This window comes from Hemiscyllium ocellatum, chromosome 11 (assembly GCF_020745735.1).
Source record: "Hemiscyllium ocellatum isolate sHemOce1 chromosome 11, sHemOce1.pat.X.cur, whole genome shotgun sequence".
In the NCBI taxonomy this organism is placed as follows: Eukaryota; Metazoa; Chordata; class Chondrichthyes; order Orectolobiformes; family Hemiscylliidae; genus Hemiscyllium; species Hemiscyllium ocellatum.
The window spans coordinates 71,983,484-72,008,274 of NC_083411.1; the positions used below are offsets into that span (position 1 = coordinate 71,983,484).

At 39.1% G+C, this 24,791-nt stretch overlaps 1 protein-coding gene across 1 annotated transcript in view; it reads left to right on the forward strand.

Moving 5' to 3' along the window:
* Positions 1–1,294: 1,294 nt before the first annotated feature.
* LOC132820059 (integral membrane protein 2A-like) overlaps positions 1,295–24,791 on the forward strand; it is a 31,823-nt gene continuing 8,326 nt past the window's right edge. Inside the window, exons 1-4 of the mRNA XM_060831978.1 lie at positions 1,295–1,402; positions 6,080–6,463; positions 18,597–18,731; positions 23,361–23,558. Coding sequence (XP_060687961.1) covers positions 1,295–1,402; positions 6,080–6,463; positions 18,597–18,731; positions 23,361–23,558 — 825 coding nt within the window. The remainder of the gene's footprint in view (positions 1,403–6,079; positions 6,464–18,596; positions 18,732–23,360; positions 23,559–24,791) is intronic.

Here is a 24,791-nt window from a genome sequence, read left to right on the forward strand (position 1 = left end):
GAAGATGACATTGAGGAGGAGGGCAGCCAGTGGGACTCTTAGCAAAACAGTGGCCCAGTCTGGCAGTGAAGTCAGGGATTTCAGGTTGTAGTAGGCTTGGAATGGGGACTCAAGGTGACAGCAATGTGATAGGCTTAAAGTAGGGACTCCAGGCATCAATGAAGCAGCAGCTGCAGCACAGCCAAGGACTCCTAGTTGTGGTAGGCCCAGAGTGGGGACTCCAAGCGTTGTCAGGTGGCAGCAGTGTGGTATGCCTAGAATGGGGACTCCAGACATTAGTGAGGGAGCAGCAGCGGAGCCAGAGATTCCTGCTTGCAGTAGGCTGGAGCAGTGACTCCTGATTATATGTGACTCTGGCTGTGGTAGGCCCGGAGTCAGGTGTCCTGGTTATTGGCGAGGGTGTGGCAGTTCCTGGTTGTGGTAGTCCCAGAGCTGGGTGCTCTTGCTTATGGCACGAATGTGGGTCTAGCCTGGCATTGGCGCCTGTTAGCGAGGTGGACCCAGCGATGAAGAGGTATTGCATAAAGTGTGGTGACTCTGACATTGGTGGGTTCGGTGCAAGTGGCATTGGTCAGCCAGCTCAGGACTCATGACGGATGCGTCGGAACTCTCTTTCAGCTATATCTTTTTATTCTTAAACTATTCAAAATGGTGCTGGATTGTGGTGACAGTTGAAGCATTTCACTCTATTTTACTGGGTGGTTCATTGTAGAGTACAAATGATAATAAATCATAATTCATTCTTCATTAGTGTTGGAGAAGCACTCATCCAGGTCAGTGGCAAGTATTTCATCACACTCCTGACTTGAGCTTACTGAACATGTTTTGTGGATTCAGGAAGTGAGTTACATATTGCAGAATTACCAGCCTCTGACTTGCTCTTTGTTGCAATGATTTATGGGTGGGAAATGGAATTAGATTCTGCTTAATGGTAACCCCAAGGACATTAATGCTCAGGGAATCATCAATGATAATGTTATTGAATGTGCTCAGTGTTGAGAAGCCTTATCATTGCACTTCAAGAGTTAATCATTGCACGTAAAAAGCTTGGAGGTGTTTCTCAGTGGTGTGCTACTATTTTATATCTATACGTGGGATGTCAGCATTACTGGCTGGCCCAGTATTTATTGTCCACTTTTATTTTTCATTGACAAAGTGATAGTGAGCCACCTTCTTGAACTGGTTTCAGTAGATCAACAATGTTATTAGGAATGAAGGGAGTTCCAGGATTTTGATCCAACAACACTAAAGAAACATCAATATATTTCCAAACCAGGATGGTGAGTGGACTGGAATGGAACTTGCAGATGCTGGTGTTCTCATGTATCTGCTGCTTCTTCTAAGTGTTGTGGTCATGGTATTGGCAAATCTCTTGTGTGTTATTGGGGCCACACCCAGTCAGGTAAACGGAGAGTATTCCATCACATTTCTAACATATGCCTGATAGATGGCTGACTGGCTTTTACGAGTCAGGAGCTGAGTTACTCGCTGCAGAATTCCTAAAGACCAAATAACAGTACAGCACAGAATCAGGACCTTTGGCCCACCAAGCCTGCACTGACATACAATACCTTTCTGCTTTTGCCTCATCACAGTCCATTTCCCTCAATTCCATTTCTATTCATCTATCAGTTAAAATGATGTTTAAATGTTGCTATTGTATGTGCTTCTATCACTTCCTGAGGCAACATATTCCAGGCACTTAATGCCCTCTGCATAAAAAACCTGCCTCTCACATTTTGTCCCTGAACTACTGTTGTAGCCACAGTACGTATATTGCTGATCTAGCTCAAATTCTGGTCAATGGATCATGTTCTCCAGACGTTGATTGTGGGTATTCAGTGATGGTAATGCAATTGAATGTCAAGGAATATTTGTTAGATTTTGTCTTGTTGGAGGTGGCAATTTCCTGGCACTTATATGGCATGGTTACTACAGCAAGCTTACAAGAAATACTGCCAAGTTTTAGGACATAATCAGATTGGCCAGGTTTTTCAAATATATCAATGCTAAGCCATATAATAGATGCACTGCCCTCATGGCCAATGCCTCACTCGCAGTTTGAAACACAGTTCCTCATGGTTGTTGCCAAGTACAATAGGCAGGAAATGGCAAATATGATTGGTGGCTCCACTATGTTCACCTGGTATGCTGCCTTTCAAGTAGTGCAATTGAGAGCATTACATTCTGTAATGGGTGCATTTCCAGCAAAATACAATGATATGTTTAGTCAGACATTTCCATCAAGACTGCTGCCCAAGGTTCCTCTGGATGACAGCAACAGCCATGTCTGCTAATAATCTGCCAGAAGAGCTGTATAGTAAAACAATTACAATGGTGTCCAGCTATTTGCAGGGGCAAAACCCTGATAAAGTGTCAGGATTGTACTTCTAGCCCTTGCAGAGTTGTGAGAGGCAGAACATCCCATCTTGGATGACCTCAGTTTTACAGAAGGTGGAATGTTGGAGGTGCGCTCAAATAATCAAATATTGAAGTAACAAAGGAACAGAGGTCTCAACAGAAGAATAAACAAAGTAAGCTGAGGTTAAGTGACGTTAAGAAGTTGGACACAAGCAGTCTCAAATCATATGACCCTGAAGTTGCAAACAGTCTACATCAACCTGAGACAACTATCAGAGAGAATGAAATCAGGTTCACGTAGGCAGAGTTTGAAGCAGAAGCCATTGATAATATCTGCTGTTTTCCCAATTTTTAATTGGAAGAAGTTCCTGTTTGTCCATTACTTGAAGTAAGACAGATAAACTGATAACATATGATGTTAGAGGGGCTGAGAGGCATAGAACAGAACATCATTTGTGTATGCAGAAATGATAGGATTTTCAGATGGCATGTAGATGAGAAATAGGAGGGGAGTCACAGGATCAAAGTTGATTTGCTCCTGCTCCAATTTGATGGGTTCTGAGAAACAATAAGTCTACATTGGGCTGGTGATTCTCAAAGATCAGGTGGATGAATTGCTTAGATGTTTCTGTGTTCTCCAATGTCCCGTCCTCACCTCCTCCCTAATTGGATAACAGATTTAGGAACCATGTTCATTCTTCCAGTCACGCTCAATGTCAATACAAAGTCTAATTAGGCCAGTAATGTCCGTGAGCAGCCAACATTAGCAGAAACCTTGCAATCAGCAAAAGGAACTTTAGCTTCTGTTACACCACTTCCTCTAAACATTTATAACTTTAAACAACAGTGGAAAGTACCACTTACAGAACTGCTGAAGCAGTCAACTAGCAACAACCTGTAAGTCATTAATAGTGCCTTCAGATGGTGATCTTTCCTGCTGCAGAACTGCTGTGAGACATGAAGCTTCAAAATGACAATGCTTGTGTCAAATCAATGTTGCGTACAAACTAACATCAAAATCTACCAGCTATCCATACTTCCAAGCAACATTACTGCCTTCACTAACATGGAGTCTGGTGTGATACTTAACAAAAGGTGCATGTATGCAGTAAACACTACATCAGTCCCAAATGTCATTGTGGGATTCAAAATACAGGTGCTATCAAGCCCAGTTTTTCTTCCAAGGAGTTTGATTTGAGATATTATCTAGACCATAAATTTGGCTCAAGCTTAAATCTTTACCACTCAAAAAAAATTGGTTTAATTGCCTGAATGTCTGAATAACAAACTCACTTTGAACACATACAGACACTGTGGAAATGAATTCCCACAAATATTCTGCTGCTAGATCACTGTAACTTTAACAGAAATGTGGCAGAAATCTATTGCCTCTTGATTTTACTATTCAAATACCCTCATAGCTAATTTCCTGCTTCACAAACTTAAGCTCAAAGTCTCAATTGCTCAGTCTAAAATGCACAAGTAGTGTACACCTATATTCATTTTTAACTTTAACATTTTCATCTTTGTTTTTAATTGCTTCAAGTTTTCACTTCCTGGCTGTTTCTACAACTTCTTCCCCGTGCCTACACTTCTCCTATTCTAATTTCTTAAGTATTCTTAAATCTCTGGAGTTCGTTGTGTCTTTGTTCTATCTTTAGCTGTCTGGATGCTAAAGTTTTGGAACTCCCTTCTTAAATCTCTCCATTCTTCTTTCATCCTATAAGACCCTTCTGAAACCTACCCAAGCACCAAATTTCTTCCATGTCCCAACAGCTTCTTGCATGGTTTGGTGTCAATTGGCTGATTATGCCCATGTGAGGTGTATGACACCCTACTGGATTTTAATTTCTGTGACATTAAGCCATGATAATTAGTGAGAGGAATAAAATAAAGAAAAGGAACATTGCCTTCAATGTGCCAGATAGGCCTTCAGCCAACTGAGGAAACTAATAAGACCAAGATCTCATACCTGGAACTAAGGTTGTAGTTTACTAGGCAGTGGTTTCAGTGTTCCTACACTTTGGATACTTACACAACAGAGATCTTAAAAGACTAGAGAAATATCACTAGTGGTACTTCCACAACACCTTTCAAATCTGGTGTCAAAAAGGCAGCCAAACAGCAGTCCTCTCCTAAGTCAGTTTTTTTCCAGCTTCAATATGTTAATCCCTCAAATCCAACTCAACTGACCAGAACAAGTTCATATGCCATATGCCAGGCTCTTGAAGTGGCTATTCCACCTGGAACTCCATTGTGACAGAAGATTCCCAGGAGGAATGGAAAAACACTTCATGAATGTCCTCAAAACACTCTAAAGAAGTCAACATCCTTGTCAACTCATACAGGTGGCTTGTGACCACTCACAATAAAGAATGTAAATTAAAGAAGACATCAAACACATCAAGAGATGTCACAAGGAACAAACTGTGGCAAAGACTCAGGTTAGAGAACGCTCACAAAGCTCCCAGTATTCTACAAATCCAACCAACTGCCTCCTGCACTCCATGTGGCAGAGTCTGCAGATCATACTTTAGACTTAGCCACCTTTGAACCCATCAAACATGTTATCATCAAATCTGAAAGATTGCCTGGGAAGATATGTACACATATTTAAATAACATAAAGGGATAGAAGAGCATGAGACCAGCTGGAGAGACAGTAGGTGGAAGAGTGAGGGACATAAGCAGGAGAGGAGTGGAACTGATCATGACATGTGACCCTACATCATACCCAGTTCAAAACAGTATGAATATGATTCTACAATGCTAAACAGAAATACCAGCTTCATTAAGAAAATGACATAAATCAAAATAGCTTTAAAAGAGGTATGTGAAAGTGAGGGCCTGCTGTGCTTTGCATTAATATTTGCGCTCCAAAATGGTGCACAACTAACAATTGGGAGAAAGAAACATCTCATCAATCCCAAGTTTCAATAATCTTTGATTTGAAAATCCAAATGATTAGATTTGTTGCTGAAAAAGCTCTCACTTCAGCTTTTAAAAAAAATGCTGACAAGTTAGCAGGCTGTAACTTCATAAATTTGGTCTACAGGAAATGTGATTTTTTTTTAAAAAAACTGAGTATCAGAAGTGCAATGAATTGCGCTGAAGGTTTGATTGTGAAATACTAGTATCTCTAGTTTCGCAGAGAGGTCTAGTTTCGCAGAGAGGTCTACTTCCATAATGTTACGTCTGGAAAAACAAGGTGTTATAACGTGTGATTGTCTGAAATATTTGGTTAACACCAAAACTGACTGCACCCTGTTATATTTTGAATCACAGCATTGAATAATGCCTACAATTACGATTTAGCTTCATAAGCAACAATTTTACGAATGAACACTCCCTCAGCAGAAGACAGCTCATCCAGAAGGCAAGTTACGACAAAAAAAGATAAAACAGACCAGCTTTAGCTATGCTTATTGTTTGTCTAAATAAGCCCATTTTGAGACATGTGAGATTTGATAAAGGGTTTTATGATCGGAGACATCACGTGTATAAATTACAGTTGGGGTGGGGGGGGGGTGGAGAGAGCAGACTGTCAACATCAGGGATGTGTTTTGCGTGGGATTTATAATTAAAAAGGGTGGATCGCCTTTCCCATCACACAAGGGCGTGTTTGTTTTTTTTAAGAGAGTGACACCACATGAAAACAGATGACGTGTTTCTCGCTCACCCCAAGGGTATCTGCGACTCCGACGGTCAAAGATCATTAGCATTTCCTTCACTCGACGACCATTTTAAACAAGGTTCGGACTGTGACCTTTCACCTTTCGGTTCGGAGAATCGGCGAGGGGAAGTCAGCGAGTCTGCGCGGCGGTGCGCGACCTACGTCAGAGCGTGCGTTTCGGAGCGCGAGAGGGGCTCTGAGTCTGCGCGGCGGCTCCCGCTGGTCAGTGAGTCTGCGCAGCGGCTCGGGTTTTGGAGCGTCCGTTAGAGTGAGTGCGTCACAGCGGCCCAGACTTGGAGCCACTGCGGTCACTGTTCGCTTTCAGCTCGCTCGCTCGCTCAACCGACCGCCTGCAGATATGGTCAAGATTGGCTTCAACTCACCCGTCGCCCAGAAGGATGGCAAAGGGGCTCTCCTGGTGCCTGAGCCGGTAAGCACGGGCTGGCGAAGCGCGGGGAAGGAAGGGTAGGGTGACGGAAAGAGGCTCCCCGGGATGTGGCGCATCCGCCGGCTCCGAGCCGAGCTCCCGACCCTGTGGCGTGAAGCTGCTTCAGCCGGTTCTTTCTCCCCGGCGCTGAGAATTGCTGGAGGTATCCGTCGAGTGTACTGCTGTTCCTTTTCTCACGATTTGTCGTTGGGCTTTCGTCCTGTCCTCCAGCAGCTGGTCTGTGTGTGTGTGTGTGTCTGTGATGGAGAGAACAACGTTCGTGGCTGTAACTAACTGCCCACGAATTTATTCAACTCCCTCTCCCCAGAATGGGAAGGACAGCTTCCAGCTTCCGATGTTGTGGGGGGTTTCCTCTGCTGCCCAGTGCCAGTGGCGTTCACCGTCTATCTGCCGAGTTCCCAGCCGCTTTTCAATGTCAACAACTACTCTGTAAACATTATGGCTATGGGTTTGATTGTTCTGGGTAATAAAATCTCAATGTTTATTACCCAGAACAATCAAACCCATAGCCATACAATCTCTGGGTGATCAGAACAGTTGCACCCCAGCGATTCAAAGCCATTAAGATTAATTTTGTGGTATCTTAGGACAGTACTGCTGGATAGGTGCGATAGAACGCTTTGAATAATGTTTCTGATGGCGTCCCTACTGGAGTGTATAAGAATCTTTTATAAAAATTATTTGTTTGTTATTTGCATTAACTGTTACTTTTAAAACTACTGCAAATAAAATTAGATGCCAACCAAATGTTTCCAGACTAAGACCTAAGGGCAACTTTTTCACTCCGAGGCTGGTGTGTATGTGATATGGACTGCTGGAGGAAGTGGTGGAGGCTGGTATGATTGCACCATTTAAAAAGCATCAGGATGGGTATATGATTAGGAAGGGTTTAGAGGGATATGGGCTGGGTGGAATGAGATTGCGTTGGGATATCTGGTCAGCATGGATGAGTTGAACTGAAGGATCTGTTTCCGTGCTGTACATCTCTATGGCTCTGAAGGCTAAATACTGTGGATTCTGGAAATCTGAAATAAAACAGTGCTGGCCAGGTATAGTTGGTCTGGAAACATTTGTGGAGCAAATATTAGTTAATATTTCAAGTCCAACATAACTGCTCTTGGGGTCAGTTTCAGCAAAGACTCATTTTGAATTGCAACACTAACTCTGGTAATCCCTGTGGAGAGAGAAACTGACCTGGTGAGTTTCTCCACACTTAACTCTAGAAGTATTTACAATAAAAACTTTGTTCACTTTATTTCCAATAAAGTAATTTGCTCTCAAAAGTGATTAAGAAGACCTCTCCTGTCCCTCAAATTAATTACATAAATCTTTGGCTTTACACATTTCAAGAATTTCTAACAGATGTTGAAATATGTTATTATGTTAATGCATCTGTGGAACTCTTGTCAGTGCTCCTGTTGACATATATGTTCTACTTTCTATAGTTTACATCATATAATCTTATTCCAGCTTTAAATTTAATGTGAAGCATGTTTTATTATGTGAATGCTTATCTAAATAACTACTTTTTAATGAACAGGATCAGCTTTGACACCCACATACTAGAATTAGTCTTACAGCATTAATTAATTGGGCTATAATTAATAAGACAACAACAGCTTTCTTATAAAGCTATTGTTCGAGTTAGCTCTTAAGTCACAATGTTAGTGTATTTTGATTGTTTTTAGAAAATTCATTGTGAAATTTGCATGAATACTCAATTGTATAATTGTATTAAGAGCACACTGGTGAAAATAATTGTTGAATGTGACTTATTTTCCATATTGTTTTGTCACACTCATTTTGATGGAGAAACTCCACGCAACCTATTGTTTTAATGCCTCACGGTAAATAACATATTTAATTTTGAGATGTATGTCTAGCTAGAATAATGGTGTGGAGATATTGGTGCTGGACTGGGGTGGACAAAGTTAAAAATCACAAGACCAGGTTATAGTCCAACAGGTTTATTTGGAAGTAAGAGCTTTTAGAATGGTGCTCCTTCATCAAGTATAATTGGTCAATATTGAATACAGTTTTGTATCTTTTCCTTCTTCACTTCTAGACTGAATTTTATTATTTCTCAAAGGAAGATTAGCCCACAGTGTAAATTAATTAAATTGGGTAGTAAGGGAATTGATTCAATAGTAGAATTAATTCCAGTGGGGTGTAATTATGATGCAAATTCTGGTAAGATGCCTAAAATGCATGTTATCACTTTTGGTTTTCCAAATAACCTGTGTATACAAATTGTTTCAAGAGATGAAGCAATTTTAGTAAGACTCTGAAACTATACGCAGCTTCCTGTTTTTCTAATTACCCTGCACTAGAAATGAGCATGTGATGCAATGTTACAGTTTTGATTTGATGAGCAAAATCTATTCTTGTAGCATTTTTTTTCTTCATAGTATAGGAATAGTCATCAGCTAGAACAAATGTTATCAATATACAAATATACGCATTAGGAGCAGAAGTAGAGTATTTGTCGTCTTGAACCTGCTCTGACATTTATGACAGATCTTATCTTTATGTTTGAATTCCATGTTCCAATACACTCCCATAACCTAAATTTTTTGTTAGGCAAGGGAATTAATCTACCACCAAATTCAAAATGTTCAAAGATTTTACCTTCTAACGCATGAAGTTCAAAAGTTGCGCAGCCCTCAAATTTCAGCTTTCCAAAACCAACCACCCCCTAAATTTTAAAACAGCGCCCCCAAGTTATGTACTATTCATCAGAAGATACATCATTTCCACGTTCACCTTGTTAAGACTGTTCAGAATTTTATTTTTCAGTCAAGCCACATACTTTTTTAAAACTCCAGTGAATATAAGCCCAGTATATCCAATCTTCATAAAGTAGCTTACTGGTTACCTAGCTTGTAAATCTCCTAAAATGTTTCCAATGCATTTGATCTTCCCTTAAATGATGAATTGCCCTTAAGTTTTGAGGAGTGAGCTTTTCAATACTGTATACAATTGAAGCATAACATTTTTCATTTTATGTTCAGTTCCTCTCTAATAAAGATCTGAAAGCTACTTTAATTGCTTGATGTATCTGCATATTAACCTGTGACAAATGCATAGAACACTGTACAGTTCTGAAATCCACAGTAGAGGAGGGATGTCATTGCCTTGTAGAGGATGCAGAGGAGATTTACTAGCATATTGGCTGTGCTGAAGAGAGGTCGTTAAAGTAAGGGTCCTTTACCATGGAGCAGAGGAGACTGAGGGGGAGCTTGATTGAGATGTATAAAATTTATATGGGCGAATAGATAAGATAGACAGGAAGGATCAACGACCTGAGGATGTAGATTCTCGGTTAAGATTTAGCAGGGATATGAGGAAAAGCTTTTAACCCAGAGTGTGGTGGAAATCTGGAATTCACTGCCTGTAAGGATGGTAAAGGCCAAAACTCTCTAACATTAAAGAATATTTAGGTATGCACTTGAGATGCTGAGGCAAATAAGGCTTATGACCAAATGATGGAAAATGGGATTAGAATATTTGATTTGTATTTGACCGATATGCACTCAGGCCAGTTGGCATTTTTCTATGCTTCAGGCCCCTAATCTGATACCAAGATCTCCATGAACTTCAGAATTCTGCAGTCATTCTGTAGTTAGATAATAATCTGCTTTCTTATTCTACCTGTCAATGAGAATAATTTCACAATGATACTCTCAGCTCTTTGTCTGAATGCTCTCCTATCTGTCTGCATCCTTGTTATGTCCACTTCATATTATTGGATTAGATTACTTACAGTTAGGCCATTTGGCCCAATAAGTCCACAATGACCTGGCCCCATTCTCCTACCCTATATTTACCCCTGACTCATGCACCTAACACTATGGGCAATTTAACATGGCCAGTTCGCTGAACCTGCACATCTTATGATAGGAAAACGGAGCACCCGGAGGAAACCCACGCAGAAATGGGAAGAATGTGCAACTCCACACAGATTGTCGCCAGACGCGGGAATTGAACTCTGGTCCCTGACGCTATGAGGCAACAGTGCTAATCACTGAGCCACCGTGCCACCTCGTTCATACACATACTCCTACCTATCTTTGTGTCAACAAACTTAGCTCCAGTCTCTTCATCTAGGCCATTGATATCAATTGTAAAAAGTTTAGGTCCTAGCACAAACCTCTGAGCGATCCCACTCATCATATTCTACCAGTTAGAAAAAGACCTGCTTATGTATGCTGTTTACTGCCAACCAGGTAACCACCCAACCATGCTAGCTTTTACCCCTTCATAATGTGCGTATACTATTTGCTATCCTTTTATGTGACACCTTGTCAAACGCTGTCTAAAAATCCAAGTACATGTGTACGGTCTCCTCTTAACCACAACACCTGTTACTTCCTTCAAGAGCTCCACTAATCTGGAGAAATGTGATTTTCCTTTCACAAAGCTATGCTTGACTCTTGCTGAGTTTTGAATTTTTGTATATGCTCAGCTATTACTTTCTTAGAGATCAGCATTAACCTAAAAACTGTTTGCTCTCTCAAAAGGTTCCTTTAATAATACACTTGAATTCAAAGAAATGGGACGATGAAAGCTGGAGTAGAACAGTTTCTTCCAATATTGACTAACATTAACTTGCATTTATTTTAGATATTTAGATGTTGGCACCACTGCTAAAGCTGCTATTTGTTGCTCATCCATAATTGTTCTTGAGGTGGTGGTGAGCCGCTTGGTTGAGTCGCTGCAGTTCAATTGGTACATCCACTGTGCTTTTAAGAACGGCATTCCATAATATCAGTTTTTAGTTAGCATTAAGTTAAAATAATAAATTCATGATAATTGGGCACAATATTTTGGGGTGATCGAATTTTGTGAATGTTCACCTGCTAATAAATACCTAGTAGTGGTGAATTCTCATCGAGATATTGTCATTTTTATTGTAGCAGCTGTAGATGAAACCTGTATACAGCATTTTAACAGCTATGTTGCAGAGTAATAACGTCAGAAGCAATTGTGAGCAGCATAATGTTTAGAAAGAGTTAGGAAATAAGATAGTATGGTTAATGCAGATTAAAAATTTCCACCCAACAAATCTGTTAATTATTTTTCAATGCATCTGTTTTAGGCGGAAGATGAGGCGCTCTTCCTCCAACCGTCATGTTGTTATGGTCTAGCGATGGAGGAGTCCATGGTCCTTGGACTCCTCCATCGCCAGACCATAACAACACGACGGTTGGAGGAAGAATGCCTCATTTTCCGCCTGGGAACCCTCCAACCACAAGGGATGAACTCAGATTTCTCCAGTTTCCTCACTTCCCCTCTCCCCACCTTGTCTCAGTCAAATCCCTCGAACTCAGCACCGCCTTCCTAACCTGCAATCTTCTTCCTGACCCCTCTGCCCCCACCCCACTCTGGCCTCCTTCCACCTATCGCATCTCCAATGCCCCTCCCCCAAGTCCCTCCTCCCTACCTTTTATCTTAGCCTGCTGGACACACTTTCCTCATTCCTGAAGAAGGGCTTATGCCCGAAACGTCGATTCTCCTGTTCCTTGGATGCTGCCTGACCTGCTGCACATTTCCAGCAACACATTTTCAACCCTTGTAAAATCTCAAAACTACAGACACAAAAAAATGGGTGCTGTATGCAAAGGGCAAGACTAGGTAGGTATTTCAATCGTCTCTATCCACAGCATTAGCCAAGATGATATGCTGATCAGAAAGTTTCATTTGTTTGCAGGAGGCAGGGTGAATGGATCCACTTATAAAGGTCTATGACTTATCAATTAAAAGTCATAGCTTATAGCAATTGGAAAGGGGCAATAAACTCATTACCTTAAGGCTTGAGAACCTTTTTATTGCAATAAAAAGAAATAGCTTCTGCATTTGCCGAAATCCTACTGCTTCTCTTTAGCATTCACACATCAAAGCTGTTCAGCTGCCTGGGAGTTTGTCCCTCAGTTTCTGGGAGGTAGAAAGCCTTTGTTATTGATAACTGGTCACAATTCCATAGGCCAGTCAGCTATTTGTTGTCTGCCAAAGTTCCCTTAACATTTGACTCCAGCTCATCAACAAATCAGGCTTCCTTGACTACATTAACAAGCATCTGCATAAATGGTACTTATAGTATGTCAGTTATTTGCTTTTAAACAGTGCAGCAATTCTTCAACAATCTTTGGGTTTTCTGATCCACAATCAAAATACAGAAAAATAAAAGATGAAGTCTTTATATAATGTCTCAATTCATTAATTTGTGGATTTCAGTAGCAGATCTGTGGCCTTTTTGGCATGGATGCAATTTATTGTCTTGATTCGTGAATTAATCTAATTTAACAAAGTATCCTTCATTCTACACTCAGCAGAATTTAAATGTTGTATTTTAATGTCATTGTTTTGGAAACTATGTTAACTTGACCTGAAAATATGTTTTCTCTCTCATTCATCTCACTCGCTCTCACTCTTAAAATGTTTGAATAATTCCTGGGAAGAAGGCAGTTTTGTTTTTGACTGAATAGTTTTCTTTATGAAGATCTGAAAATGCAAAGCTACCTTGAACTTACAAATTAATGTGAATTGTGTAACTAATGCTTTTCTCTTTGTCAACCCCATCTTTTGCCTGAGGCATAATGACCCTCAAGTTAAACCACCACTATTTGCCCCCCTCTCATGAAAGAGCAGCCCTATGGTTTGGTAAGATTATAGCAACTTTACCTTCAAATAACAATGCACCAAAGTATGATGTTCTTAAAAGCATTTGTGTCCTCCTGGTGATAACACAACTTTGTTGTCAGATTAGAATTGTTAGTTGCTAAAATTGTGAAATTAGTGAAGTAAATGTATTTCTGTCTGGATGTTTCAGGTTTTGCAGTATACTCTTGTTCAGATATTTTATATTTAGTGTTTGATATAGATAGGTCTGAACAGCAGTTTGATTAGAAATGCTGTTACACACTGAACCTGGGCCACCTGGCTCCAAGCCATGAATGTTATCTGTACCAAAAGGGCCCTCAAATGTTTCACTTCAACAGAATTGGAAGGAATGTTTTCTTTCCTGATGTCAACCCATTCAGGGAAGCTGTTGTACGTGACTGGAGCAAGTGTAATTAAACCCAAGACTCCCTGACTCTGGGAGAAAAACTATCACTGGATCATGTATACATACTGTTTGTGTTTATTCGCCTATTTTTCTGATCAGCCTGTTCAGAGATGTTATTACACACCTCTAGAGCAGGTGGGATTTCAACCTGGGCCTCCCTGTTCTGGGGTACAGACATTACCACTGCACCACAAGACAGTTTCCCTCTTTCTCTCTCTCTCTTTCCCCCCCTCACCCCTCACCAATAGTCCTTATGTGCTCATTTACCCCAGGTTCAAGTCTCACCTGCTTCAGAAGTGTGTATTAACATTTCTGAATGGATTAATTAGGCAAAATGTTAATTTTTACAAAAATGCTCTTGTTCAAAATGAAGTGCTTAATTTTGAAAACTTGAGCCCAGATTAACATGGTTAGATTCCTTTATTTCGCTCTACTTTCAAAATATCTCCCCATGGTGAAGTACAATGATATTTTCCATCTTGTTTGTATTATTCTGAAATAAATTGATAATTTACTGCCGAGAAAGTTCAAGTATTGTATTCTGGGTTCATCTGTGCCAAGTTTGATTGTCCAGATTATCTCAATTCAGATCATGTTGCAATGAGAGAATGGGACTCTTTCCATTGATCTAAGTTGGATTTTAATGGAAATGGAAGATCAGTTTATAATCTGCAATATCCAGTTATATTTCCAATTGCTATTCAAAACTTTTCTTAAATACTGTGATCTAAGCAGTGTGTTGGAGAATAAATTCAGCTTGGTACAGCGTACGGTTTTGCTTAAAGAGAGACTTAACTTGTGTTCAAATATTTAGAGAAGTTCACTGCGTAAGTTCATCTGATGAAGGAATTATCAGATGAAGAAAGTTTGGGCCTCAATTTATTATTGGGACTGAAGGTTGAGGGATGATTAACAGGATAAATGCAAAGGAAATGCAATGTCTGAAGGGAGGAATCAGGCAACAGTTTCACAATGAGGAGTCTCCCAATCAAGACAGACAGACTAGCAGAAATTCCATCCTCAAGGTGGTTAATGTTGGGAAATGTCTTTCCTAGTGATCAGTGTAGTGTGCATATACATGGTTGAGTTAGATGGATTTGTGATTAATAAGGGAGCTGAGGGTCAGACAGCAAAGTAGATTTAACGCCACAATCAAATCAACCATAATAGGGAATGGCAAAGTCAGCTTTGGGACTGAACATGCTACTGCTATAGCTTATTTTTGTTTTTGCTCAGAAATGACATCTTCCAATTAAAAAACAATTCTATAGATGCATGAAAATTTCCACACATTCAATCTATGTAAAGATTGAAATAATTTTTGCATTGCAGGTCTGAATGGCTCAAATGGCTGGTTAATGATGCGGCGATGCCGGCAGCATGAGTTCAGTTCCCACACCAGCAAAGGTTACAGTGAAAGTCCTACATTCTAAACCTTGCCCCTTGCCTAAGGCATTGCGACACTGAGTTGAATTCACCACCAGTTGTCTCTCTTAGAGCAGTCCTGTGGCCCTCCGGGACCATAGTGTCTTACTTCTACCTTTTTACTTTCCACCTCTGGTTTACCACATCCACTCCAAAGATTCTTGTACTCTAGAAACTGTCCTCAAAGATATTTCCCTGGAAGATTTGTCATCTCCTTCTACTTGAAACTGTTTCCACTTATTCAGTTGAAGGCTTATAAAAGTTACATTAATAAAGATTGATGTAGGTGGTCGAATGTTTTGTGGACTGGTCTTCAGAATTCAAAGTACTCTTTAGAATATTCACTTGGAGCACGAGTAAGTTTCTCAAGCATGATCATAATCTTATTAAATGGCAGAACATGCTGCATTAATTGCTGTTCAATTATGATATCACAGTGACCTTTGATTCCATTAGTGTCCAGGAATCTGTCATGTGTTGTCTTTAATATGCTCCATAACTGAACATTCATAGCCCTCTCAAGCACTTAGTCACTTCTCATAGGATAATTATTCCATTCTGTAAATCAGGTCACAAAGATTTACTGTGTTAAGGAAAAGAGAAAACTGCACACAGTACAACAAGTGTGGGCTCACCAAAACTGTATGTAATTGCAGAAGATTTTGCTCCTCTTAGACTCTAACTGAAAAGATTGCAGAATAATGTATCATTTGCCTGTGTAGTCGCTGTACTTACGCATTAACATTTTACATATACGAGTATTACATACTCTCTGAACATCACTCTAGATTCTGAATCCCTTTGTTTTTAAAAAAAAACATTGTTCCACTTACAACAGACATGAATAATTTCAAGGGCTTTTTATTTTGTACCTTGTATTCTCCCAGTTAACTTTGTTTTGAGTTTTTTTTACTGTGGGGCTAAGATGATCTGAGTGGCTTGCTCGAGTTTGCACGTTTGTAGTCGGGCTACACTGCTAAAGCCTTTTAATTGTTTTCTATTTGGACTATGTCTGATATCCTTTTAGATTGTTACTATTAAGGTTATCTTTTTAATGTTTCTTATCTGCAGATGTATATTGCTGTATCTGGGGCACTTGGAAACTTCTAAAATCAACAAAACCCATGTTTAATATTTCAATTGGGAAGTGTACTCCTTTCTCTCTGTCTTATGATCTTATTCCTATTGCAAGAAAATTTTTGTAGTACTGTTAAATGGTGTATTTGGGTTATTTCAAGTCTAGATGCGCAAACTGTTGTGAACTTTGGAAAGTTTGGTATGATCTACCAGTTTAGCTGAATTAGAAACTGAGTTTAGTGCTTAACCTGCAACTGGTAATTGCACACAAGTTCAGAAAAATAGATGTTTTGTAGTAGTTTTGTTTACAAAACTTGTCTATGCAGAATTTTGTCTCATTGGTGTATATAACATGTGTGTTAACTACAAATAGGTTTTCTACTTTAATTATTATATGCCTTTTAAATAGAATTCCTGTCAGTTAGTCTCTGTGCTGTGGAAGAATACCACATCCTTGTACTTGATAGAGGAAGCAGGTGCAGCCTATTGTTAAAACAGGCTGCATAAGCAAAAACAATAGTTAATTTTTAAAAATCTGTAACCTAAAAGAGTCTTTTAGGTTACTCAGCACAGCACAAGATCTACAGCAATGTTATTTGTACATTTAAAATTCTTTTATTTTTGAACTGTTTTGAAGTATGGTACCCTCTCTCACTAGTATCCTCACATACGGATGAGGAAGGACATCACTTCGACTGGGACAATATATCCATCCTATGACTAGCCAAACAAAGACCTGCACGAGAATTCCTAGACGCGTGGCATTCCAACCAGAACCAAATCAACAAACCCATCGAGTTAGACCCCATCTACCACCCCCTGAAAAAAGGAACAGGAAATGACTTCACCAAAGGAAATGACATCACCAACCCAAAGAAACCCAAACGTATAAATAGAAAGCAGGAAGTTTTGGCATTGCCTTGCATAAAGTCCACTGAAGATGTTACCTAGTAAGGTGATGAAACATCTGGAAATGAACCTTTCAGCTCAGCGAGCAAACCTACATCCAAAACCTCAACCTAAGCTACAAATCTCCTCAAAAAATCAATATGATCAGAATATGATTTTAAAAAGAAAGTATCCAGGAATAAATATTGGACAACATAATGCGGACAACTTCCTACTGCTCCTCAGAGCTAATGCCACGGTGCTTTGGAGTTGTTTCTAGGTTAACCAGGCAATAATGGTACGTTGGACATGGTATAATTTAGAGATGCATGAAGCATGGACAATGCAGCAATAGTAGACTACTGCAGTTACATATTTACATATTGGTAAATTTAACTATCGCTAATGTTGTCAAAGGTGAATTCTTGAAGTGTGCACAAGATGTGTTTTTGGAATAGTAAGAGTAATAGAGGATCACACCATTTTGAATCTTGTATTATTGTGATGAGAAAGAATTTATTAATAACATTGCTGCAAAGCAGGCATTGGGAAATAGTAACCAAAATAGGATGTGATGTTTGATATTTTTCAGTGTGAACAATATGATCTTGAGTCAGAACAAAGGGAACTGTGAATGTTTGTCGGATTAGAACAATACCGTAAATAAAAAGGCGTGTGGTTGACAGAAGAATCATATACATGAGCTATATACTCTTTTAAGAGACAAATACTTAAAGGGAAGGGTGAATTAACTGTGTCTAATAAAAGAAGTTTGAATTTTCTCCAAGTATGACAAAAAGTTGTAAGCCTGACAATTGGGAGCAATTTAGAACCCAGCATAGGAACAAGAAGAAATTGATGACCGAAGCGAAACAAGAGTATGAATGCAAGACAGTAAGGAACATAAAGGCTGACTCCAGTTTATTTAGGTATATGCAAAATATCAGTTGGGGAAAAATGTCTGCTTATAGGAGAAGTTATAGTGAAGAACATGGAAAAAGCAAGAAAAACTGATCATTGCTGTTGTGATACCCAGCCCTTTCCAGATGCCCAGTGTTCTGTCTGCTGGCTAATCTTATGTCTGTCGTTTGTTCATCCAGCACAATTTCATAGTTTTCTGTTTGTTTTTTCTGTCTGGAAACTAACCTAGGCTATTTGGACCAGATGGTATTTTTTTTTAAACCGTACTTTTGTGTAGCAATTGTTAATGTTAGGTGACAGAGAGAATTCATGTATGAGTATGACTTACTGCTAATGTAGTTTCCATCTATTTTCTTGGAAATGGTTTCTGAGGTGATGGTAAAGTAAACTGTCTGGTTGTGAGTAGAAGTACCTTTCATTTGAAGTTGCTTCCAACTTTGCTACTTGATGTTTATTAAACTGCAAAGTGCCTATATTAGGCAGTGTTTATTTTTAAACACTGCTGAGTATTTGGATTATAATTAAGATTATAACAATCTTAATTTTTTTTTAGGAACTGCTTGATTCCAGAATTATTTTAACTTGGTCAAACCAGGTTCTGTTGTAGCAAGTGGAATCGTATTTGTGGTGTAAAAACTTAGTATTTATTATTCCATATGCAAATATTTTTGTAATGTATTGCTCAGTTAGTTAATTTTAAGTGACTGCAGCCAACACTTTATCTTTTTGTACATGTAGGATCCAGAAGCTGCTGCAGTGTCTGGAGGAGAAAATTCCACTGGAAGATGTTTATTTACCCTTCTTGGATTGGCTTTCATACTATCTGGATTGATCATTGGAGGAGCTTGCCTGTATCGATTCATTGTGCCAAAGGTAATTTATAGAGTCCTAAAGATGTACAGTACGGAAACAGACCCTTCGGTCCAAATTGTCCATGTTGACCAGATATCCTAAATTAATTTAGTCCCTTTGCCAGCATTTGGCCCATATCCCTCTCAATCCTTCCTTTTTCATAGATCCATCCAGATGCCTTTTCAAATAGTGTAACTGTACCAGCCTCTGTCAGTTCATTCTGTTCATGTACCAACCTCAGAAAAAGTTGGTATCTTACCCTTCTTACCTTAAACTTACGCCTTCTAGTTTTAGACTCTTCTACCCTGGAGAAAAGACCTTGACTAGTCACTCTATCCATGCACGTCATGATTTTATAAACCTCTCTACAGCCACCCCTCAGCCTCTGATGCTCCAGGGAAAATAGCCCAAGTGTGTTCCCTATACCTCAAACCCTCCAACCCTGGCAACTTGTAAGTCTTTTATTGAACCCTTTCAAGTTTAACCAGCTCTTTCCTCCTACTCCCTCCCTCCTGTTTGTATGATATTTCATCTTACATAATAACTGAAATTCTAAAGACTTCAGGAAGTTTCTAGTCTTAATCACCTGATGGAAGTTCATAGTAATTCCTTCAATGTAGGGTTTTTTTGAGCATATGAAAACTGTTTACAATGAACAGAGGAAACTCAATTATCTGAATGGGCATGGTTTCTTTGGCTAATTGATTTTATTCGGTTAATTGGTTCAATGCCTTTCCTCTGGGGCTCAGAGTTTTCTATTAGGTCTGCTCCCTGTTCAAGGTCCTGCCCCTACCCACAAACCCATCCAACACTGCCCACCCCCAATCCAGTCCAACACTGCCCCCAACCAACACTGCACTCCTGACAGGCCCCCCAACCCTGTCCAACACCGCCCCCTGTCCGCCCACACTCCCTCTCCGGGACAGCCGGACCAGACACCCAACTACAGGACTGCTGCTGCTATTGCCTTTTGGGTAGTGAGTCTCTAGCGCACACGTTTTACAGCAATGTTTTGATAGGTTTGACCTTTGCCCTGTACAGGACAGTGTTGGAGAGATTATCAGGGGAAGGGGGGCTTAGAACTCCAGGAAAAGTGTGGGAAGAGAGAGCCGGGGCAGGTGGTCAGTCATTTAGAGACAGTGCCTGTGCTCTCATCAGTCCAAGAATATTCTCAGCAGCACTTCTAATCACTGTAAACAAAAGATACGATCAGTGTTAGAAACACGTCTTTGGTGTAATGTTTCTGTTGAGACCTAGAGATCTCCTTCCGATAATCTGATTTCAGATAATTGATACTCAGATAATTGAGGTTCCTCTGTATTCCCCTCATTTTCAAGTGGGCTGCAATTTGTTTTGCTCTGTGCCACTAGGTGGAGCATCATGTGCACTTGCACATAATCGCACTTATTGTGCAAAGATCAGTAAACAGTTGACTAACCAACAGCTCGTCGAAACTGCCAGTCGAAAACAATTTTATTCTGAAGTCGGTAGGGTTAATTCCAAATTAATGTGACAATTTACATTGTGTTGTAAACAAATAGTTAAGCTTTAAGTACTTGGACAAGGAAAATAACCTCATTATACTTCATAGTATAGCTGCCAAAGTTGATTTAGAATCAGTAGGTTTCAGTGGGCGCATTGCACACCTATGCAAGTTAAAACATGTTGCTGCTTGTCCAAGTTTTGATATTTTAAGTGTAGAACTAGCTTCACCAGTACAGTGTTGTGTCTTGGATTCATCCCACTTCAGGTACAGTTTGTTTGTAGCTAAGCAAATACTTCAGAAGTTGGTATTCTTTGGTAGAAAAATTCACCACAGCATTTCTCAAATTGTTTGCAGGTGCATAGAGATGGCTGTAGGTTGTCAAGTTGAATGGCAACTTGAATTCACATTAGGAACAGAAACTTGTTTCTGGTGTGTTGATCTTAATGAAATGCTTCTGGTGGATCCTCCTCTGCTGTATAAATCTTGTCAAAATCTGATTTAAATAATCTAATGAAGAATCTTCAGTTTGAATTTCATTGATTATTTATATTTTTTGAAAAATGTGAAAATTGGTTCGTTTGAAATTCTGAAGTATGGACATTTATTGAATATTTAGTTTTAAATAACATTAAGTCACATGTCTTGATTGGACCTACTTCCAAGATGTCATATATCTAAGTCATTGCTATTTGACGTTGCTTAAAGTTGATGTGCAGCCAGTCTGCTGAGAGAGCTTAATCTTGCTCCTGTTTTGTAAAATCGTGAGCCCAGTATAAGAGCTGAGAATTTGTACTGTAAGTCTTCTGAGAAAAGTCTGGAAGACTCTGTCTTGCCATATGATTGAATTGTTTCTGAAAGTTTGAGTGGCCACCGTTTAGATGTTGTGACACTTGACCACTGTGTGTCAGGCTGCCAGACTGAAAGCCACCTGGAACATTTCGTATTTTATCCCTTTTTTTAATGCTTCACAGACTAAGAACTATTTTGGATTATTTTTCTACAGTCGGTCTCTGCAGTAAAGTTTTTTAAAAATTTTTCTTTAACTGATATCCATTAATTATCAATAAAAACTATTTTTAGTAAATGAATCTGGTTGATAGATTTCTAGTCTGAAACAGACTAGCAAATGCAGTTATAACCAACCCCCAGGTTAAGTTTCCCAAATTTTTAACCTCAAATTGTACTGTGGAGGTACATAATTCTTTGAATTTTGCATTGCATATGGATAAGATGGTTAAGAAGGCGTTTAGCATGCTTACCTTTGTTGCTCAGACCTTTCAATATAGGCATTGGAACGTTATGTTGAAGTTGTACAGGATGTTGTTGAGGCCTCTTCTGAAGTGCTGTGTCCAGTTCTGGTCACCCTGTTATAGGAATGATATTAAGCTGTAGTGGTTCAGAAGACATTTATCACGATATTGCTGGAAATGGAGGGTTTGACTTATAAGGATAGGCTGGGACTTCTTTCACTGGAGCGTTGGAGGTTTAGGGGTGACCTTATTGAGGTTTATAAAATAATGAGGGGTATAAGGTGAATGGCAGATGTCCTCACCCTAGGTTGTGGGATTTCAAGGCTGGGGACATATTTTTAAGGTGAATGGAGAAAGATTTAAAGACATGAGGCAATTTTGTGTGGTTCGTGTGTGGGATAAACTTCCAGAGAAAGTGATGGATGTAGCTATAGTTACAATTTTTAAAAGATTTTTAGATAGGTACATGAATAAGGAATGTTCAGAGGGATATGAACCAAGTCAGGCAGGTGTGACTAGTTTAGTTTAGGATTATGACCAGCGTGAACTGGTTAGATCAAAAGGTCTGTTTCTGTGCTTTATGATACAATAATGCTGAATGAAAGACTGGCTATGCTTATTCTGCTTTGATTTGAAACAGGCTTTTTATTCCTTGTGCTTGATTAGTCTTGAAAGGGGAATCACTAACATTTCTTCTGCCCAGGCTGCTATCTTTGCTCCTACCATGCTTCACACACTCAGAAAATTACAGTGCAATTTGCAGTGCATTTGTGGCTTTGAAATCCATCAATTTGAACCTTGCTGGGCATACATTATGTGTGACATTCCAGGGTCTACCTTGGTGTTGAAGATAATCTACAGAAGCCGTCGAGGCAGTCACTGAATTGCATTGTTCAGTATTTACGTTGTCATTTTTGGTTGACCTTTTATTTAATATATGCATTAAAAGTTCAATAAATCCATAAGAAATCTGGGGTTATCATGACAGAATAATTGGCTATTTTGATAATCACATATTTGCAAGTTTTGGTGAGTTATAACCAGTAGAGTAATGGAACGCAAGAGATAATGCACTTCTCCTATCTCGGTCACAATGATTACAATTGTGTTGTTCTTTCTTTTGTAGAAAACAACCTTTCCATTTTTTCACTTTCCAATCTTATTGGAAGATTACCTGCACATGGAAAACTAACAAATGTTAATTTCTAATGGGTTCTTAGTTTTGGTTATTATTAATAGTAGCAAATAATTGATGTTTAAATGCTTTGAATTCTTTTATGATTAAATACAACCAAATTATTCAATGTTTGAAACTTAGAATTTTGAATCTTTGTAAAACTTTTAGCCAGCAAATAGTTGCTAAAATGACCTGCAAGGCATGGATATTCCTCAATTTAATGTCTCCATAATATCTTCAACTCATTTGAATGTTATACCCCTCTATTTTCAGAAATAACAGTCCAACATTTTGTCTCAATAGTTGTGAAAATTGAATTGATTCCCAAGTCAAATTTAGATGAACCTGAATTGTCCTGTCATCTAAGCCTGATCTTATAAGACAATGATCATCTTAGTATAAACCAGTGTAGTGTTAAGTATCACGTAATGAGGCTCAGGGGTGACATGCTGCCAAGGCAGTCACAATCATATTTGCTGCAGAGATAGAAGTGCAGTGAGAGCAAGGCATGGCTCATTGAGTTATGTTTTCCCTGTTTCCTCTTCTCAGCCAGTTGAGCTTTTCATTTCTATTCTCCTCTTCCAATGATTTTCCAAAACAGTCAGTCTTCAGAGCCAGTCAGTGATTTTCCTAGTCGCAAACCACATTCGTGTATCACTTGCAATTGTCGTATCTTGAAATTTTACGAAAGTAATATTATACTAAGCTGATTTTTTTTGTTTTTGCTTTTCTGTTAGAACAAAGTGTTCCATGGTCGCATGCAGTACTTGGATTCTCATATCCTATCAGATGACCCGGAAACAGAGGCTCCTTATTCTTTTGCTACAGAAGATGTCCAGTTCTTGGGAGATAATGGGAATGTGGCATTTATTGATGTTCCAGTTCCAGAATTTGATGATGCTGATCCAGCAGTCATCATTCATGATTTTGAATTGGTAAGCTTATATATAAAAATTGTAATTCTGAAAGAGACTAGAGTGAGAGATTCTCAAGTCAAAGGAGAATACAGTAAAAATCCTAATGGTGTTTTAACTTCAAGATTTTTTTCTTCATAATCTGTTGTTTAGAGGGGAACATGCAGCTGATGCTGTTCCCATGTGTGCGCTGCCCTAGGTGATAGAGGTCTCAGGTCTGCAAAGTGTCATAACAGGAGCAGTGCAATACGTAGATTTGTATGCACTGCTTCCTCTGTCCATCGGTGATGGAGGGAATGAATGGTCAAGATGTCGGATGTGATCCTTCTAAGCTGCTTGAATAAATATTTTTGAAGCTCTGCTCATCCAGGCAAGTACGGAGGATTGCATCACACTCCTGACTTGTTAAGTCAAGTGACTTAATTACCTGATTGAGTGCATTGTAGTGTTTAAAATGTTTTGCTGCTTCCTAGTAATTTCTAACAATTTCAGAATAATAGATATTAGCTAATTCTTCAGTTTTCTATTTACGTCTTCCCTTGACTAGAAGTGACATATTTGCAGTTTTACAATCCTCTGCAACCCTTTCAGCATCTAGTAAATCAGGAAAATTGCAGAACATCCAAGTCCAAGACCCTAGCATGCAGGTCATGAGTTTAAAGAAACTTGTCAACCTCTTTCAGTCCATTAGTTTATTTGGTACTTTTTCTTGAGTGACAATTGTTTGAAGCTACCACCTCATGTCTCTCAGTATTTTACTATTAATGGGGGTTTTGTTTTGTCTTCTGAAGACTAATAAAAGTATTTGTTCAAAATCTGGTGTTTCCTTCTTTCCCTTTATTAATTCCTCAATGTTCTCTGTATGGGACTAACTTTTATATGCTTGTGGAAACTCTTTTTTTTTTGCCATTTTAACTCTTTTGTCCTTTTTCTCTATGATCCTTTTGGTTTCTGAAATTGTCTTGACTGCTAGACTTCAAAGACTTTTCTCTCAACTTAACTACTTCAGTTAGTCAGTGAAGGTCCAATCCTCTTTGTAAAGTCTTTCTTTATCATTTGGATTATGACTGAATTGTGAAATCCTTAAATATGTCTGCTATTGCTGATCAACTGTCATCTTAATTTATGTACCCAGTCCAAATGCTTGTCCTCAACGTTTCCAATTTCCTTTATTCTTAGTTTTGCACCTAGGTTTCTAATCCTCAAACTGAGTTTGAAGTTCAAGTGAAATGCTCCCTTTTCCCTCGAGGATAT